This window comes from Balearica regulorum, chromosome 7, assembly GCF_011004875.1.
Source record: "Balearica regulorum gibbericeps isolate bBalReg1 chromosome 7, bBalReg1.pri, whole genome shotgun sequence".
In the NCBI taxonomy this organism is placed as follows: Eukaryota; Metazoa; Chordata; class Aves; order Gruiformes; family Gruidae; genus Balearica; species Balearica regulorum.
The window spans coordinates 21,185,809-21,205,465 of record NC_046190.1 but is presented as its reverse complement, the minus strand read 5'-3'; the positions used below and the strand labels follow the sequence as shown (position 1 = coordinate 21,205,465).

At 41.0% G+C, this 19,657-nt stretch overlaps 1 protein-coding gene across 7 annotated transcripts in view; it reads right to left on the bottom strand.

The window, feature by feature from the left end:
• The window catches only part of WASHC2C (WASH complex subunit 2C), a 36,346-nt gene that overhangs the window by 6,827 nt on the left and 9,862 nt on the right, over nt 1-19,657 (bottom strand). For 2 of the 7 annotated variants that reach the window (XR_012836358.1, XM_075758371.1), the window contains exons 13-28: nt 19,562-19,634; nt 18,735-18,791; nt 16,509-16,670; nt 15,761-15,894; nt 14,187-14,279; nt 13,564-13,668; nt 12,876-12,992; nt 11,243-11,406; nt 10,669-10,780; nt 9,581-9,766; nt 8,371-8,553; nt 6,211-6,339; nt 5,912-6,007; nt 4,710-4,829; nt 3,092-3,169; nt 2,198-2,395 (exon numbers count right to left, since the gene is read on the bottom strand). Coding sequence is in view for 6 of the 7 variants with exons in the window: in XM_075758371.1 (XP_075614486.1) it covers nt 2,198-2,395; nt 3,092-3,169; nt 4,710-4,829; nt 5,912-6,007; nt 6,211-6,339; nt 8,371-8,553; nt 9,581-9,766; nt 10,669-10,780; nt 11,243-11,406; nt 12,876-12,992; nt 13,564-13,668; nt 14,187-14,279; nt 15,761-15,894; nt 16,509-16,670; nt 18,735-18,791; nt 19,562-19,634 (2,007 nt within the window). In the remaining variant the exon portion in view is untranslated. The remainder of the gene's footprint in view (nt 1-2,197; nt 2,396-3,091; nt 3,170-4,709; nt 4,830-5,911; nt 6,008-6,210; nt 6,340-8,370; nt 8,554-9,580; nt 9,767-10,668; nt 10,781-11,242; nt 11,407-12,875; nt 12,993-13,563; nt 13,669-14,186; nt 14,280-15,760; nt 15,895-16,508; nt 16,671-18,734; nt 18,792-19,561; nt 19,635-19,657) is intronic. The other 5 variants (XM_075758372.1, XM_075758375.1, XM_075758373.1 and 2 more) reach the window with 5 other exon arrangements.

Below are 19,657 nucleotides of genomic sequence, written 5' to 3'. Positions count from 1 at the left end.
TATATAAAAGGAAGAAAACCCCACATTTCACAGAAGACAGGTTAGGATTCCTGTTATGTTTCCTTGTAGCACTTTACCTTCACAACACTGCACTTAACATGCATTACCCATTTCATACTAGCATACTGAAACTGAATTAACTACAAGTTCTGTTCACAGCTCCGGTTTAAGTAACTTGAACATGTAACATGTACCTTTAAACAAATGCTCAGTTGAGAGTCTTGAGCGAGTAATGCTGAGCAGACACTGATTTAGGTTATAGGGAGAAGCGGCAGGAACCATGCATCATCAGCTCAGCATCATCCATTCTCCCCATTTTTCAGAAAGGGGAAAGATGGACATTCAAGCTTGGTGTAGTTTGCAGCAAGGTTCAGAAAAATAACCTAGGACTTTTGATTTGTTGCCCTCTTGTCATTCTACAGCTGGTGGAATTGGGGTGCAAAAGCAATAGCACTCAAGTAGAGAGTCACAACACAGGTCAGCAAGCCACTCTAGCCCCTCAGCTTTAGGTAATACCTTAGACAGTCTGACAGCTTGCTAATCCAGAGGCTTCTGCAGTGCAGTTAGTCTGTCCAAGTCATGACTAATTATGTTTTCCATTTAATTTCATTTTATGCATAGCCTGCTGCAGTTCATTCCTCTGCTGCTTTTAAAAAAGCCGCTCTGCAAGTTTCCATTATAGCCTCTACCATATCCCATGGACAGGAGTATTCACGCAGATAGGAAACACATCAGTGCAACCTCCTCTTCCCTTTTGTTAACTGCTCTGTTGGAGCAGAAGGACAATCTGGATGGATGTGCTATAACACAGCTTAAAGGAGCCATGTGCTGAAAACCAGGAAAATTATGATGGAAGGGAGATGCACTTGAATTAAACTAATCCCTGCTCCATGCACTATTCTTTGACAGGGCAGCCAGAATGCTGGGTAGGTTGCTTTGTTCCAGCCTTTAGAGAAAAGTGCATTTGGCTGCGTATATTTACAGCTTAAACCCAACCTTGAAAGGTTTAAGAAGCAATGACACACCAAAATTAAAACACGTAACCTGAGCCACAAAAAACATTTACTGTATAGTAAATGAGATGCTGCTTCTCAGATTACTTCTGTAAACAGACATGCATCATCACTATGCTAAAATGAACATTCAAGTTTGATCATATGCAGCTATAGGAGCTGTATTCTTTTCCAAGCCTATCTATTTAAAAATATCATGACAGAGGTTTTTGTCTGTTGTGCAGGACTTGCTGCTATTGGAAACAACTGTGCCTACATGGTAATGGCATTAGTCTGACATACAAGCTTCAAACCCATTTGACAGTAAGGGCTTGCATCAGCCATTGTGGTGACAGCTGCTGCATCTTCCTAAGTCGTCTCTGCTGCTCATCTAGTAATTAACAACCTCAGCAGTATTAAGCAAAGAAAGAATTAAAGTTAATATCCTAAGTTATCTTATTCAAATCACTGCTCTAAGAAAACCCAAGAGATTTATAAAATCATAAGCACCCACAAATCTTAACTACATGGTTCAAGCTTTTTTTTTTTAAACCACTAAATCTTTAATTAGAATATGCCTTTTGCAGTCCATAAAGTAAAAGGTATGAATAAACGACAAGTGAGTCAGGAGGCAGAAATCTGCCATGTCAAAAGCTGTAGCACTTCTTCGTTTTGGTTTTGTGGGGGTTTTTTCTTCAAAAACAAAGTTTTTGTTTGAAAAAGAATTGGGAGTGACAGCTCAGGACAACATGACATTTTTATCCACAGAGGAGGTAAGGGTCAACCTGCAGGAGTGATGTGTTCTTAATATCTTGCCACAGCAGCTGTCTAACGTATTTTATAGTTAGCCTAGGGAGATGCCTTTTTTATGGTTTTCAGGTTGACGTCTCCTGGGACAGGACAAGATGTTATGCTAAAATACCTTTTATCGATAGTGAAAGCTACTGTACTTGGGTAATATACACATGTACCTTAAAAAGGCACAGGAGAAGGCATATGCATAAGCCCCTTACAGAGCTGAGAATGTAGTAGGCTTGACTTTCTCTTCAGTGGTCCACAGAAGTGAGATTAGATTTCCACACCTCCATTTAGATTCAGATAGACCACACTGTTAGCAGAACTTGCATACCAAAAACGCAAATTCCTGCATGAGGTCACACTGCATTTTTAATCCCCCTTTCCATCCTCCTAAATACCAAGATTACCTTATTGGCGCTGTGCAAGGTATCCGCTTGCATAGGCTGATCAAAGCTTACACCTAGTTCTTCATTGTTTCCTGCATCAGGAAAGCCATCCTTGGGCTCATACAATGGAGTGTCCAGAACTGGTAAGGGGGACTTTACATTGGAGACTTTAGGCATTGCACCAGGTAGTAAGGCTGCAGGGTTAATAGCTAAGTTAGCCTACAAAACAGAGAAAACAAAAACACACACATGAAAAAAGAATTCACATTAATACTGCTCAAGAGCAAGCATGGCTCCAGAGAAGCAGCAAGAACTTGCTTATGTAGGCATTCAAGTTCTACTTCTACAAGTGGCTGGCAGTTCTCACATCTACACAATTCTGTGTCTCCCATGTCCTCTGTCTCACTGTGTGGAGCACTGTGAGTGCTCAACCCTATTATTCTGTATAAGAGCTTCAGGAAGAGCATGGCCACATTATGTCAGACCAAACACCTATGTAGCTCAGTACCCTCTCTGAGGACAACAATGGTTCTGACATTAGAAGTGATACTGTGATATATACACAGTTATTAGTCATTTCATGTCAGAAGAGGGACATAACCAAAACCCCAAACCCCTAAGAGTCTCTGAACATACTTAAAATAGTGCTGAGAAAAACTGCAGGTCAAAGAGAAGCCCACCCTCTGCCCCCAAGTAGAGTAAATAGTGCTGCTTGGTCAGGTCTGAAACAGGAGGGGGAAATAATATTAAATATGCTATACAGAAAAAGTAAAGAAAATATGCCATCTGAAAAAAATAGTAAAATTGCAAGAGTAAGTAAGCAAGTAAAAAGATTTTTGTTTCAGGGAGAGCCATCAGTGAGGCAAGGAAGATTTTTTTTTTTTTGAAAGTCAAAATGTCAGTAAATTTAATTACTTGTAGCTTTCCAATCCGAGATGAGGGCTCTTTGGTTTTAATGGGAACAGGACCTGTAGATTTCTGCACAAAATTACACTGGATTAAACAAGTGGACAAGTTGTTACCAACCAGACCATAGTTTGCATTTTAATACATCTGTAGAAAGCAGCTCACTGCTTACCAATTTTTTCTCAAAATACCTTGTTATCATCACATTCTATCACCAGAGCTTCAGTCACTAAATTTTCAGCATCAGTTCCCCACATGCCGTAGCCCCATCTTCATTATCACATTTCATTCCACCCTCCCTCTACTCAAATACTATACTTTGCCATAGTTACCCAACAACTTCCATCTTCTCCAATTCACACACGCCACCAGGCAAATCAAACTGTGATAGCTACCCTCGCCTAAGACCCTCTGAAGTTGTGTGGCCATGATATGTAACTAACTTTTCTCTTTGTGACTGGCTATAATAGGGCCACAGACTTCAATGAAGTGTGCACAGAAGCCAAGAGGGCTATAAAATTGTACCGCTTGGGCTGCAAGGAAAAAAGCTTCAGAGAAGTGAGTGCTCCTCTACAGAAAGCAGGCCCCATCAGTGCCAGAACTAAGACTAGACTAAAAGAGCAAGAGCAGCTGTTTGGTCTGAAGATTTGCATCAATTCTAGGACTCAGGGATGAACCGTATCAGCTAAGGCGCTCTTCCCAGGGCTTGCTCTCCACAAGTTTGTAGCTAGCCTGTACTGCTGTTGGTGTGACTGGGCAGTCAGAGCTCCATCAGCCAGGTAACTGAGAGCCTGCAAGGGTTAGGACACTGGTTTGGGGGTCTTGATAGCATGACAGAGGAATCCCAGTGTCTGAGGAGAAATGCATGTTGTGTTCAGCTGAACCTCAGACAAGCTGAGATCATTCCTATACAGGCTGTCAGTAGCTACAAAAAAGGGAAGATGAACATGGTTCTACATTTCAATACTTCACCATAAGGGAAGACAGGCTAATTACTAGCCCTACAGACTTGCTCTGTATTCCTCAGCCCAGGGGAGAAAAAACAACACCCGCCATCCACAATGAAAAGCTAATTTACAGATGGAAATCCAACAAGCAACTCTGAGGCACAAACCAGAATTCAGATCCGGACTGCCCCTCCCAGAGACCCTTGGTTCTGCAAAATTAAGGACAGGAGTAGGAGCCTTGTTTGCTCATCATAAAGTCTTCAGGATAAGATTCTCACCAGCCACAGATTTGTGCTGCATTCCTTGATCTCCTTTCTGAGAAAACCCACCTATGCTTTAAAGATGACATTCACTCCAACAGACAGTGGCACTTCAGAGAAGAATGAACAACAATGCCTTTTCAATACAACTGGACCTGAAGTGTAGTTCTTCACTGCTTTGTACTTTGCCCTTATAAGTGTGTTAGCAATGAATAAAACACAGTATCAACAGCGTTTAAACTTCTTGCTAGTAACAGTGCACCTGCTGATAAGCAGAGACAAGTTTGGTCATGCACGGCTGCTTTGCAGCCAGAGAATCCAGGCATTAGTTTTGATCTTTTCAAAAGACTTAATTAAAACAAAATGATAATCTCCTTTTTCTTTGCATGCTGTTCAAGGCACAAGATTTAAGGTACTTGCCTCTGTAGTTCCTGCCTTCAGAGCTTCATCTTGTTTGGCACTTAAAGCATTTTCTAGGAGGTTACTGCTCCCCAAGGAAGGGCCAGTACTGCCCTTAAGTGTTTTCTTCTCGGCTATTTTCTGAAAGCATTAAGAGCACAAGTCAACATGAATTGGATAAAAAATATGGTCTGCAGATCAAAAAAAAAAAAACAACAAGCAAAGCTTTTTAAAATCTTACTTCTATCTGAAAAGAAAGTTAGCCACATCTTTTGACTCTGCAATGCATAGCAAGCGTTGCCTTTTGGCTCTGCAGTGACAAGGACTCCTTGTGGACTCCTCCACTCCTTTAGCCTACCTCAGCCTTTGCTGTCTATGCTAACGATAAATAATGAGAGTTTCAATAAACTTTCAAATGCATAAATATTTCCTCATGCACAGGACAGCATGGAAAACAAAAGCAGAAAGCTAGCTAAGGAACACTGCTATTTTTATGTTTTCAAGTAAACAGGCTCCATATATAGATGCCAAGTGCTAATTACTTAAGACCACCCCTTCCACAGTCCTCAGAGAAACTGTTTCCAGGAACTACTGCCAGTTTTCTAGCCTAACTTCCAGCTACAGACATGAAAATAGACTAAAGTAAAAGTTGGCTTCAATTTAATTAAGCTAAATACATTTAGTGTAGCAATTTAGAATGCATGTTAGGACTTTGACCTCAGACCACCTGTAATGCAGTCCAGTTCATTACTGCAGCTGCTCACCCTCTAAAAACAATCCAGTGATCACAAGGATTTTAATACTGCATTCATCACCTTAACTCCAACATGCAGAGACTTTAATTACATAATTCATAAAGCAAGGCTTATTAGTCATGCATGAACTACAGGGGAGTACTATTAGCCAGTTAAACAATAAAACAAACAATACAAACTGTACTACTATGATTTCTGCTCAGGTGTGTTCTCGTACACCTAAGTCAGTCCCAGAGGTACACAAAAAGAAAAAGAACCTAATCTTCTCATCCCAGCTTTGAGAGACCTAATGCATCTGTTTGTTCCCTGTGTCTTCAGGGCCGTAATGGCATTTCTATTCCCTCAAACAGATTTGAGAAATTGTGTAATTGTGTCATTTCTTGTGGGAATACATATGGAAAAAATCCCTTCCATACAGTTCTTCCCAACATCTTTTATAAAAGCCATTTACAGTAGAGGAACAGGTACCGGAAGGTCTGTTTTAGTGGTACTGAAGAGATCATCCTCATCGTCATCCCCAAAAAGCCCTCCTCCAGACGATGGCTTCAGAATACGGTTTGCAGACTAAAGAGACAAAGGATAAAGAAAAGATGTGTACAGATCAAAGCACATCTCCTTCAGCCTGTGATGCCTGAACCAATATTAGCACATGGCCCTCCCTGGAAATCAGTGACTTCTAAGCTGCATTCAAACAAGCAACACCAGTAAGCTGCACACTTCAAAGACCATTTTTAAATAGCAGGTTCTGAGGAGGACTTTGAACTCACCATTGACTTCTTGGGGCTGGCAAAGAGGTCGACATCTGGATCGTTGTCCTTCTGAAGTTTGTGACTGAAGAGGAGCTCTTCATCTTGAAAGACTCCAGTGCTTTTGGGCCGAGTTCTTTTCTCGGATGCCTGGAAGGAGAGGAGAAAGGTCCACACAGTGAGAAACTCCCTCCTTAAGGAGGCTATTTGCCTGGTGATAAGGCAGGTTACAATTCACCTGAGGCTACATTATAACCCTGGTAACAAAAAAATACAACTTTAACTGCCAGTTATATATTTTACTTCGACCAAATTTGCAAAACTTACAATGTAAATATTTGTATTCACAGTTCAATTTGATGGGAAGACATTAACCAAAATGTATCTGTGTCTGCTGACCTGATATCCAGCTGCTACTATTTACCTGTAAAGCTTCCTTAGAGGGAAGAAGGAAAAAAGAAAAAAAAAAAAAGAAAAAAGGTTTTCAGTATGTTATCATGAATGTACGGTAAGGCTTATATTTTAGTAAGACTTTTATGCCTTGAATTTTTCAGCTGAGGGTGCAGGACAGTGAAACGAGAGGAAGAGAATCTGGTTAATTTTGTTCCTAAGCTACCTTTTTAAAGAAGAATAAAATAAAATTAAAAAACCAAACAAACCAAAGTTGAAGGCCTGTAAAGCTATTTTTGTTGCTAGATTTCCTGTTCTCCTCCCATTAAAGCAAACACACCCCCACAATGAAGAACAGAACATATTGTCTGCCTTTGGCATGAACTTGTACTTTCAAATTTGCTGGTGGAGGGAAGGTTGACAGTCTAACATATCACCTTATCAGCCCTCCACTATCTGGCAAACCAACCAACACCAGCTGCTTGGACACCAAGAACAATGGCTTTCTATGATCACGGAACTGTATTGCACTCAGGTCTGACTTTCAAAAGGCAAAGGCCCCACTGAATGTCAGTATCTATGTTTTACTACTCAGCTGTCTCTTCAGAACCCACACAAATGAAAGGATGCCTCTTAAGAGCATAACTGAATGTCCAGTAGCATAACATCAGACTGAAAATCCAAGTAGCAGGAGCAGCAGTCATAAGAATAAAGTCCAATTCTCCCCTTGCCCAGCTTAGTCTCCAGGAGCCCCAAAGGGCTTCCTACTAAAGCTAGTTTCTAGTACACCATTTTTGGTCCATACGCCCTGTCCTATGAGTTCTATTACCGCTCCATGTGGCTTCTTGCAACCATCTCACAATGTGCCCCCTCCCTGCCCCTAAAATAAGCAAACACAGGATACATTCACAACAGGGAAATAAATGTGCAAGCTAGCAATCTTTTTTAATTCAGAAGCAGCTATAAACAGGGATCTTTCTCCAAGAGCCATCTGTTTCATTCAGCTCCAGGGACTTCTGAATACAGTGCGTATAGCCTTTAGAGTTGACTACTTTACATGGTCATACTAAGATGATGAAACCTTGTGGTATACTGTATTATACAGCATGTACTTTTAGACATGATTTCAACTTTACAGAAAAAAATTTGGTATATCTGCATCAAGTAGAAACAAGAACATTGCCATGGATTCAAGGATATTACTGCTGAAGATTCAAAATCTACTCTTGATGGTATATACTATATTGGGAAAGCCAGACAGCAAGAATATGGCAACTGGAGGCTTTTTTAAAAAAGTGAACACACATACTTGAAAAACAGAAGTAAAAATAGAATTAAGATGATTCTTGCTGAAGCTAAGTCTGCAGGCCCATATCCACCAAGCAAACTGCAACAACGTAAAGAAAATAAAGGGATAAACCGCAAGGTTTCAAATTCCACATTCTTCTACTTCCTAGTACCTCTGACCTTGAGGGGTAACTGGGGAATCAGTTCTGTACAGCAGATATCAAGTAGCTGCACCAAAACATCAGTACGGAATTTCTTTTCATAATAGCATGCAGCAAAATGCTTTTGAGTTAGTGGGATAGAAAAATTTACAGAGGCATTCAGGATAATGGTGAAGAGCAGGAATAATATCTCACCCAAGAATCTGGAAGTTTAGCAATAGAGAAAGATTAGCCTCCATGACATGAAAAGAGGGAAGGGTAAAAACAAAACCTTGCCTAGAATAGGAGAGGTAGAAAGGTAAAAATACTACTTCCTAGTGTTCAAGGATTTCCCTGGACTCACCACACCAATTTCTTCCTGTGCATTTTTAATGCCATCATCATCTTCCAGTCTCTCCTCTTCCTCCTCCTCAAACAAGCTTAACACTTTCTTAGCTTGGGTCTTGACATCTTTCTGCAGAGCTGGTGGTGATGCTGCAAACAGATCTGAACTGCTGGCTGGCTCTGAGGATGTTGCTGCAAAAGGCTCCAAAAAACAATAAAAAATTAATACATCAGCCTGTTATTTTGTTCAGGTTTGCTAATAAAGACACCACTAAACTTTGATTAAATGCCAACAGTGGTCAGAGTTCTGCAATCCATTACCAAGCAGACAACTATATTGAACTCATTTTTCCTAAGCAGACAGAATAGCAATATGCAGATTAGCAAGAGAGAGTAGATAAAGAAGAGAACACACTTTATGGCTCTGAAGGGAACACAAGTTTCCTCCTGTAGCGCTGTTGATAAGCTGCTTCCTGCATAAGGTTTCCTCCTCATCCGTATGTCAGGTTGCATGTGCACCACAAGGCTGCATTAAAAGCAGCTTTGCTATAATCTCTGAGGTACCTAGATCATGCAATTTGGGATTCTTTGGAGTGGGCAGAACTACCTGAACCTTGAATGGGAAAGTGCAAAACATAACAACTACTCTGGAAATTCATCAGCTGTTAATTTCCTAACAATCACTCAGTAAGACCACGCCCAGGAGTAAATTATGCTGAAGCTTCTTCAATAATACACTCAAATCTCATTCTGTAACAGTGCTGTCCAGGAGAAATTCACAGCCATGAAAGCCACAGCAACTAACATTTGTGTCATCAGACAGTATGTTGAAACAAAACTACTGAGCTTGAATTGAAGCAAAGCCTACACATTAATATAAGCTATCTTTTAAAGGAAAGCTTCTGTTCATGTGAATAAAGATTACCCAACCCACTGCGGAGGAAAAACAAAACAGATTTCCCCCTCCTTCACCGCCCCCCCCCCCCCCCAAAAATCCCAAACAATTCTCTCATGTGCATTAGTTGGGAAACAACTTTTAAATGCCATTAATCAATTTACTGTTTGACTGACAAGTGATTTGTTAAATGGAGACAGTTATTTTCTCCTTGGCAATAGAAGAGGCAATCCATAAAGAGAATTCTGTCCCAGAACAGCGCTGTTAGATTTTTTTGTTGTTTTTTAAACTGAACCTTTACCAAACTTCAGATTAATATAAGAAAATCCCTCACTTTTTCCTTTGTTTGCTGCCCTGCAACATCTGTTCCTCTAGGCAGAGGAACAGCTCCAGGCTCTTCTAAACACCACAATGTATCTTCTGCCTGGTTAGTCCTTGCTGCTGTATGTGGCAGATCTTCCTTTTCCTCCTTTTCTTCTTCATTAAAGACAGGCGGTGCTTGTGCTGGTTTTACTTTCTCCTGCAAAATTAAGAGAATGTTGTTGACACAAAATTGGTGGATATAGAAGCAGCATACACTGCTGTGGGATAGCAGAGTCTCAGTTTGCCTTCTGCAGGGGTCTAGGGCATTGGCAACATGCTTGACTTCTACTTTCCTCCCATGGAACATTCTAGTTTATGACTTGATTTTTAGTATTATAGGATCTTTAGTTTGGTTTAAGAGTGCAGGAAGCAGTTGCAATCTTAGACTGGATGCCCTGGGAATCTTATCTGGTTGGTGCCAGCAGCTAGACTGTAGCTTGCCTGTTTCTTCTTCTATTCCTAAGCCTATTATCTTTATGGGCCAGGACAACTTTTCCTGGTAAGCAGAAAGGTGAGGGGGGATGCAGCATACACATGTGCAGAAATTCCCACTACAGATACAGCTGTGTTATGCTTTTTCAACTCCTACTCTCAATTCCAAAGCACAACCAGACAGGCAATGTCTTAGGCTAAGTTAATAAGACAGTGGATAGCATGAGCACCCTCAGAGGGCCAGTAAGAAGCCTGTAAACACAGCTGAATCAGCTTGCGTTGATGTGACACAAAAGGTAAAGCCCTAGCTTCACAGTCAGCCGTAAGCCATTTGTTCCTTTTAATGGTATTTTATGGTTGAGCTCTCAAAACATCCTCAGGAATGGCTTTTAGCATAAACCAGACAAATTTAGAGCTAGTGGTTAAGAAAATCTTGAAACCTCTATTAGGCTGATGGTAGTAAGAAGTTTTTACATGTAAGAGTCCAGGCTGCTCTGTTCCCATTCCCAGTTTGCTAGAGCTACCATCATCTAAAGCAAATTAGACTTACATTCAGTACCTAAAAAATAAGACAGCCTATAAAAAGATTAAGTGTTCCACTTGAGTTTTAAAAGAAAGGGGAGGTACCATTGCAGCCGTAGCAGCTGAAGGAAGTAGTGTTGATGGGGAGCTGAAGAGCAATTCTCCATTAACAGCATCATCTTCAAACAACAATGATACCTTCTGTGGCTTTCTTTGGCTGCAATGAGAGAGAGGAGAAAGTGGAAGATTCAGTGCAAAAAGTTTCAGAGGCCATGCACTGTATCTGTTTAAAAGTATCACTTAGGACCATAATTTGCATCAAGTGATCCAGATACAGGGCTCAGCTTCCTCACTGGATCAACAATTCTACCACCCTCCCTTCTTGTCCGCACAGCTTTCTGCAGAAGCAAAGATATAAAGGGATCAAGAGGATTTTATATCACAGGCAGGGAAATGGAGACCCCAGCTCAGTGGTGGCAAGAAAAATGATCCACCACAGATATGAAAGAGGTAAAAGAGCCCAGACCTGCCCATGCCCACTCAAACACCTCTACTTCCTCCTCAGTAGCAGTAGCAAGGGACAACACTTGCAATACACCTGGGTCTGTCTGGTGTTGAGGGCAATGTTGGGCTGTTCTGAAAAAAATGCCCCCCCCCCCCCCCCTCCCCGGACTGTCACCTCTCTTTAGTGATTGCAAATAAGTCCTCCTCATCCTCTTCCTCAAAGAGGCTCGTCTTCTTCACAGCTTTAGCCTGACTGACAGAGCTAGCTGGTTTTGCAGGGTCCTCTTTTCGGTCATCTTCAGAAGGAAGTTTAGCTGGCTTGGAGACATTCCAGTGTTCCTTAAAAATAAGGAACCCTAAGTTTTCTTTTGTCTTGGTTAAAGCCACTTTGCTATCTTCTCTATAACCAGAGACACTTTAGCATCCTAGCAGTCCTTGCATCTCTCTATGAGTTTATTTTCCTGCCTTTGTGCTAGCCACTGTAATCTGACATTGCTCAGGCTTTGCAGAGAGCCTGGCCACCTTTTGACATATAGTATTTGCCCAGCAAAACAGGGTACACACACTTTACTATTATAGTTGCTCTTGACAACTGAGGTCAGTGTCAGCTGCAGTCACAGGAGTAGTAGAACATGATTTGAGCCACTTAAATAACTAGCAAGCTCGATATAGGGGAAAAAACCCACCTCAAAACAAACAAATCAAGAAAAAACCCACAACATCCCACACCCAAGACCACTTATTACTAGAGCACACGATGCTGTATTTCTTATTTCCTCATCTTTCAACCACTGTACTTTTCCCTCCCCCTGGAGGCTAGAAAAAAAAATTAAAAAAAGATAATCAAGCCTGCCCACTGAACAAGTCACAAATCTACATTAGAAGGAAACATTTTTGGCATTGGAAGAGTTTTCTGGCTTGTGTGCTTTGTTATTCTCAGCATTTTAAGTTGTTTGCCCTGTTCCCCACCTCTGTTCCTCCTCTTTCTGAAAGGGACTACAGGCATGTTGAAGTATGAACTTGGTTTATTCTACATTAAGATGAAAATGCATCTAAAGATATTACTAGTATCCACTAAACAACCAATTATAGGACAGGTAATAAAAATAAAGTCTACACAAAAGAGTAATTTTGGGAAGTGGGAGGGCTAGGAAGAGTCTGGATCCTATTCATGCGAATTAATTCAGAGAGTTTCCAGACAAGTTTTTAATTTACTTAGTGTCTCTGTCTTTCATTTAACATGCAGGACAACACCTAATCCATCACTAAATCCATCACACAGGGAAGTGCTGCTCTCTGGGAAGCCTAGTCATTTATGTTTCATTTTTTCCCATTCCTAGGTTTAAAAAACACCCAACCAAAACCACAACAAACAAAAAACCCAACAAGCAAACAAAAAAGCCCCACCCCAAAAAAAAACAAAACAAAGAAAAACTCACCATATATCTACCTAGAACTGCTAAACTTTCCTTACAGAAATTAAAGCAGTAAGAGCAGACTTATTTTTCCCTTTTAAGTCAGATTTGTTGGCAGCGGTCTCCATCTTTTAAAAGATGGATCTATCCATCTTTTAATAAATTACGGGAAAGAAAATTCGTATTTTCAATGTGACTTCTGTTACCTAGATCCTGAGATAATTTGAGCCAAGAATCAGACAGCTTCCTCAACTGCAAACAAGTCACAGGATTGAGGTAGGCCTGGCATGTGGACACAGCAGAGTTTGACTGTGGTTCCCATTTCCACAGTTTTATGCTTTGCCCTGCATAAAGCCCAGTAACCCCTTTCAACCAAATCTCACTCCTCAGTACCTCCTCATCACTGCTGAACAATAAGCTGGAGGCTTTCTTGAGTGGCTCTGACTGTTTTGCTTTCTCTTCCACGGGTTTTTCCTGTTGCTTCTTGGCAGGTATCACACCAAAGAGATCCTTAAAATAAAAATATAAAAATATAAAAAAAGTCAAAAGCCAAAGCTGCAATGAAAGGCTCATTGAGAAGTCATCAGCATGGAAGACACTGTTGCCACCCACTTCTAAGATGAGTAAGATAGAGAATTCTTACACACTGAAAAGGGAGAAAAAAGCAATTCACCAGCCATAACACAAGAGAAACAAGAAGTTATCCATGTGGCTAGGTACCACAGGCCAGGATAAAACAGCTTCTTGAAGCTTATATCCGTTCTACTGCTCAGTGTTCTCTAGTCCTATCAATTGGGGGGGATAAAGTCCTTTGTGTTTAGGTCCAGACATTATATGCACTGACTGCAAAGTACTAAAAAAAGGACACCAAAGAACTTGCAAGAGTCTCTGCTACCGTTCTCCTCCATAATGCTGTCTACATGCTCGGAACTGCTACACAATGCAAGATCGATATAGTGCTCTAATTTAGTGCTCTATATACAAGCTGAGTGTTGTAAGTTTCTGAACATTTCCTACTGCATTAGCAACAGCTGTGCAGGAGGGTTCCCATACACAGGCAGTATCAGGAAGTGGTACTTACCTCTTCATCATCATCAAACAAGGAGAGCGGAGCTTTTGTCATGGACTTGCTGGTGGGGAGAGATGTAGCTTTGGACTTCACAGTTTTACTTGATGAAAACAAGTCCTGTGCAAACCAAAGAAACGTCACGTTGCAATGCAATGCTATACGTTTAAGAACTCTAAATGGGACATTCATGTTTTTCCTTTTTAAAAAAAGCATGCAGTGTGCCTATGAAGTAGAGAAAGATTGTCTTACTCAGATGTACCAATCACCTGCAACTCCACAGGGATTTCCCTCAGCTTTGCAGATTAATTGCTAACTGGAAGCTGAAGACACAAAATTAAACATATGCATTCTTTCACGATTCTTGATCTTGATTTGCTGATCTTTCCCCTCTTCAGGCTTTCAATTTATGCCTGTATGTACCACACAACTTTAACTCTCTGAAGACAGGGAAAATGTTCCCAGAGACTTCACTCTTGGAGCAAGAGGGAACTTTCAGGATGGCTAGGAGTAGATGCGTGGATGTCAGAGTTCCCAATCCTACAGATAAATAAGGAGTCCCCAGATACAAGTTGACTGAAGCCAGGGTGACTCAGATCCCAAGGATTTCTGTAGGAATTTATTAAAGAGATACTCACTTCAGAATCCTCCTCATCAGAGAAGAGGCCCCTCTGCTTTCTTGGAGGCTTTTCAGATAAAGGCTTGAAGTCCTCACCTGGAGATAGTTGACTCTTTAGGACAAATAAAGACACTGCATCAGCACCCATTCAGATTCAGGAAGGGCCAGCACATCATATGATCCTTTCTAAGAGGCATGCTGCTGGAAGCATCCCAGCAGTTGAAGGGATAGAACACAAGCTTGTCACTCATCGGCTGAAGTCCAAAACTCATATGCTGAGTGAGTTCCCCACATGCAGCCAGAGCTACACACAAGTGACTTGCAGGTCTTACCATACCTCCCCTCCCACCATCATCCTTCTCAGCAGAAAAATGTATGCAGCAACTCATGCCAGACCTCCTCATAAGTTAAACAAAAATGTTGCTTTTAACAAGCTGTGTTTTGTAAAGGAAGAGGGCAGTTTCTGCCAGCCAACGTTTCCTGCATTAACCCAGCACAGGCCCAGCCTGCCAACAGCTATATTGCCATTAAACTCAGAACGATTCCAGACCCAAGCACTAATGTCAGCAAGGTTCGAGTATAAGACAGCCCTCACTTCCTGACAGAGCAGGAGTAGTGCTGCTGAATCAGTTCTCATACAATCCTCCAGAAAAGCCAAGTGCTCTGAGATCAGAGCAAAGGCATTGGATGACCTCCCACCACCACTCCCACTCCATCAACCATGGATACTCCTGTACTACACCAGAAATAGAAGCTGGTTTTGGCCCTTGTGTTTGGGTGCTTCTCATAAGGCAATATGGAGAAAGTCCTACAGCAATGTGCATTAGACATCCCCAGCACTGTACACTTCTCAGTCCAGAGGGGAGAAGAGTCACTGTAGCTCATTAAGTTCAAATACTCCTTGGACAGCGAATATGTATAGTATGAATATAGACAATCTCTGCCATAGAAACAAAGAGCATTGCTACTTTCCTCGAAACACTGTTCTGAAAATGAAAGTGGAGTGGACATTAGGAGACTCTCATAACTCCATACATACGTGGAGGACAGCATTTAGAGCTTTCTACAAGTTAAGAGTTTTCACTGAAAAATAGCTTTCTAAACACTCCAAGTATTGTAAACGCTTATGTAGAACTGTGACATCCACGTTCCTCTCCCACAACACATACAAGCAATGGGTTACCAGTTAAGTTGCTATTAGCGGTTGGTATAAGTGCAAACACAGTCTCTGCAGCACAGAACTGTGAGACCAAAGGTTCTTAAGTCAGGCTGGTTTCATTTCAGCCATGAACATCATAAAGATTTTTATTATCAGAGGCTTCTCATTTTGCTCTCATTTTAATCCAGTCTTAATACAATTCTTCCAATCACTGCCCACACCAAAAAACCACCCAAACAAATAAACCCAAAGTTTGAGAGGCAAAAGGCATTTAAGGATGCCTGAAGCACTTCGGGTCATGGAAGACTCTACGAACCTAGGTCTGTATCACAAATATGACACTTCCATAGTGTTGTACATGGAAAGACTACTTCAGCTGCAGTAGTAACTTTTTCCTAAAACCTTAGCCATACAATCCAGTTATATGCCATTACCTTTTTTTCCATGACTGTCTCCCTACGGCTTTCTGTTTCTTTAGTTGTGCCAGCAACCACAGGAGGAATGGCAGGTTTTTCCTTGAATAAGTCACCTTCTTCATCATCATCAAATAGGTCAGCTGCGGACTTGACTGCATTAAGAGACAAGACAAACAGGGAATGATGAGAACTGAACAGCCACTACTGAACAAAAGAAGATACCACAGTCTCAAAAGATATCATGCTCCCTTTTTAAATACGACCAACTTCAGGTGTCTTTAAGACAAAAAGCTAGACAAACTCTCAAATTGAAACACCACTTACCCCAGAGCACTGGTGACAGAGAGTGCAGTCAACAAGCATTGGGGTAGAGTCAGTTAGCATCTCTAAAGGCAGTGTTTTGTATTGGCTTGGCACCTCTAAAGACCTAGAGCCTACCAATAGGGAGTGTTGGGCACGGGGACTTAAGGCTGTGGGAATAAAGTCTGTACCATTTCCCTGGTTCAAATCTAGATACTGCTCTAGCAGTAGGAGGAGTATCCTAAGAGAGGAAAGTCAGTGGAAAGCAAGTACAAATAAACTAGTCCCACACCACTTTGAGGAAAAGAAATGCCAATAACAAAAAAACCCCAACCAACTCCCCCAAAAAAACCCAAGCAGAAGTAACAGAATTCAAACCTGCATCACTGTAACTTATTGGTTCCTATCAGTCTGCATTTTGATGACCTTTAATGTTTAATCTTCCACTGCACATGTATAGAGGTACCTGAATCTGGAGGCTTTTTAGTTGCTCCCACAAAGAAGTCATCATCATCATCATCAAACAGAACAACTTTCCCAGGTTGTTTAGGGGTTTTCTCTGTGCTTTGTGCTACAGGCTTCTTGTCCTTTTCCACAATTACAGCAGAACTAAACACATCACTTCCTCCTGAAGGTCAGACAGGGGGAAGAAAAAAAAAAAAAGCAACCAAAAAAAACCACCCATACAGAGATCATTGTCAGTTACAAAAATGCTGAACTTGTGCCAGAGTAAGTGGAGTCAGGCAGAGTTCTATCACAGCAACTTTTAATGTGCTTCTGCAACAATGCTGCATCAAAAGCATTAGCTAGAAACTTCCTAATAAAGCCAAGTCACAGACAGATCCCCCCTCACTCTCACTGCAACCACTTCTTCCTCAAACCTGCACATGTCCCCTAGGAACAGCAGCCAGATTCCATGTTAAAGACAGAAGATACAGCAGTCCCCCACTGTCATCCATATGGACTTCCTGAACCAGAATCCTACTTTACTAACTAGTAAGCCACACCACTGTGAACAAATAAAAGTGGTAAGGTGCTTGAGGACAGTGGAGGACAGGTGCCTGAGGTCTCCCAAGGACCTGCACTTGTCATGCAAGACCACCAGGCGTACTGCGGTATGAGGCTGAGTTTGGTCCAGAGATTCCTGCGTGCTTCAGATATGGCAGTGATCAACTAGAATAAGCTGGTAACAACTGTTTCTTCTACATCTGGTGTGGAAATGTCCTGCTCCAGCGATACATGCATGTCAATGGATTGTCTGCAAACACTTTTAGTGTTTTTGGTAAAAATAGGCAGCCTGGTTCTAAACCTGTCTTTTTGCTCCTTATGTATAGATGCTTGGAAATGGCATGGGGCGAGAAGAAAGATACTTTAATGGAAAGGTTGGGAGAAAGTAGACCAACTGCTGTTTGGTTAGAAGTCAGTAGACTGCATGAATTTTGATCAACACAGCAGCAATTTATTACAATAAAAACATACAGCACTACTAGAAAGTGCCACAGGATTGCCAGAAATACAGCCACAAAATTTGATTAGTTATTAAACATTCTCAAGTTCCTAAACAAACTGTTCACTGGGAATGTGTTCATCAAGCGATTTTGAATAGACTAAAATCTATTTAGTCTAAATAGATTTTAGTCTAAATCTTGTTTTTTCTCTGGTGACTGTAGCCTGTCTACAAGTTACAGAGGGAGCAACTGAAGACTTTGAGTAAATGCTACATATAACTTAATTCCTAATGAACAAGAACAGGACACTATTAGAATGATAAGTTCATTGCTTATGCAACAGTTCCTCCAAGAAAGAGGAAAGGATAAAGAAAACCTCAATCTGCTGTTTTGATCTTTGCTACCAAGTCTTATAATTACATAGTATCACCATTGCTGATGTATATCTTTGATCCTGGAGTAAAAAGGCTGTATTTGTATACATCCTACTCTAAAAATAACACTGATTGAGGACTCATTTAACTGAAGCAATAGTCTTAAAATAGGCCTCTCTTAATAAAGGGCAAAACTTAAAATTAAGGTAACTCAATCAGAAGGTGAAGACCCTACACAAAGACAGAAATCAAAATCAGTTGATTCAAAGAGACTGGTGATGTGTTTCTTTTCATTGCTCAGCTTGATGTCTGTTGTGGAACAGGGAGCTTTGTACAATCCTTTTTTTTTCCCTAGCTCCGAGTTACAGAGCTGTAACTCTATGTATGCAGATTCTCCTAATCCAAACCAAAGAAAGAAGACTGGTCTTATTTACCTGTGCCACAAAAATATAGGAACTTGATGTTTAAACTGCTCTGCTAACCTAAAGCAATATGATCAAATCTGAAACAAAATGCATTTCCTTCTCAGAGTACAGAAGAAAGGCATGACTGCATGCACTGCAGACTTTAAGTGTATACTATCAGTTAAAGTAACACACATCCTTAAAAGTGCATAGCAGAACACTGGAAGCTGACATCTGCTCTCAATGATATCTACCTTCAGAGCTCCTACAGAATTTTGATTATCCATAAAGCATGCTGCAGTTTAGACTTAGCATGGTAGAAGCACCTGTATTTGTCATTAAGCACATGATCAAGCAATGCAGTGCTGCTGTACTGGAATAGTTTTCTTCTTTAAAACCATCCCAGTAGGTTTTAAAGAAGATAGCATTTTGTGCATGAAGCAATTTGCTATTGAATGAATCATACCTGGGAAAAGAGATACTGCACCTGCAGGAACTTTCTTTAAGGACTTTGTAGAGGACACTGAAATCATAGGAAGTACAGTACAAATGGATGCACTTGGTTTATGCTGTCAAAGCCTTCAGAACTCTAGAAATAGTAATCTGAAGTTTTGACCTTTTTTTCCCCCCTCCTCAACAACTCAGAACTCTTTAGACATTCTCCTTGAACTTCGGGGGGGGGTGTGTGTGTGTGCATACATATATAACAATCTAGCTATTTTTGCTCCATTAAAACTCCACAAAACAGCTCTACTAAACTGAAGCTTATAAACATGATATACATTTACACATTCAAAATCACTTCAATACAATACACTCAAACAAAAATGGCTTAGCCTCCCAACCCATATCTGAGAATTCATCAAATACAATGCTTCAGTAAAAGCTGCTGCAGTACAGAATGTGTGCTCAGACTGGTTAAGGGTCTAGATATACAGCTAATGGGAAACTCATTAAAATGTAAGAAGAAATCTTTACTCCACTCAAACCCACAGCTGGATCCTGCAAAATACTCTTCAGCAGCAGGAACCCAGTGCATGCAGAGAGCTCTGCCAACATCAGTAAGAACATCCTTTCAGCTCCAGGAGAGTAGGTGTGTGTAAGTAATCATAGCAAGCACAGATTTAAAATTCAAGGAAAACACAGATGTTCTCTATTAAGACTGGGGAGGAGAAGATACTTGCCAACCATTGCTACTCCAGACTTTCTAGTTTGGAAACAAAACAGTCTAGCTGCTAGCAGCGATAAATCACAACATAGACAGGACTACAGGAAGCAACACTTGGTCCTTACCTTCACTTACTGGGACTCGCTCCTCTCTCTCATTTGATTCTTCTCCTTTTGGTGCTTCAGCAAAAAGGTCACCCTGATTGTAGATGAAAATGCAAA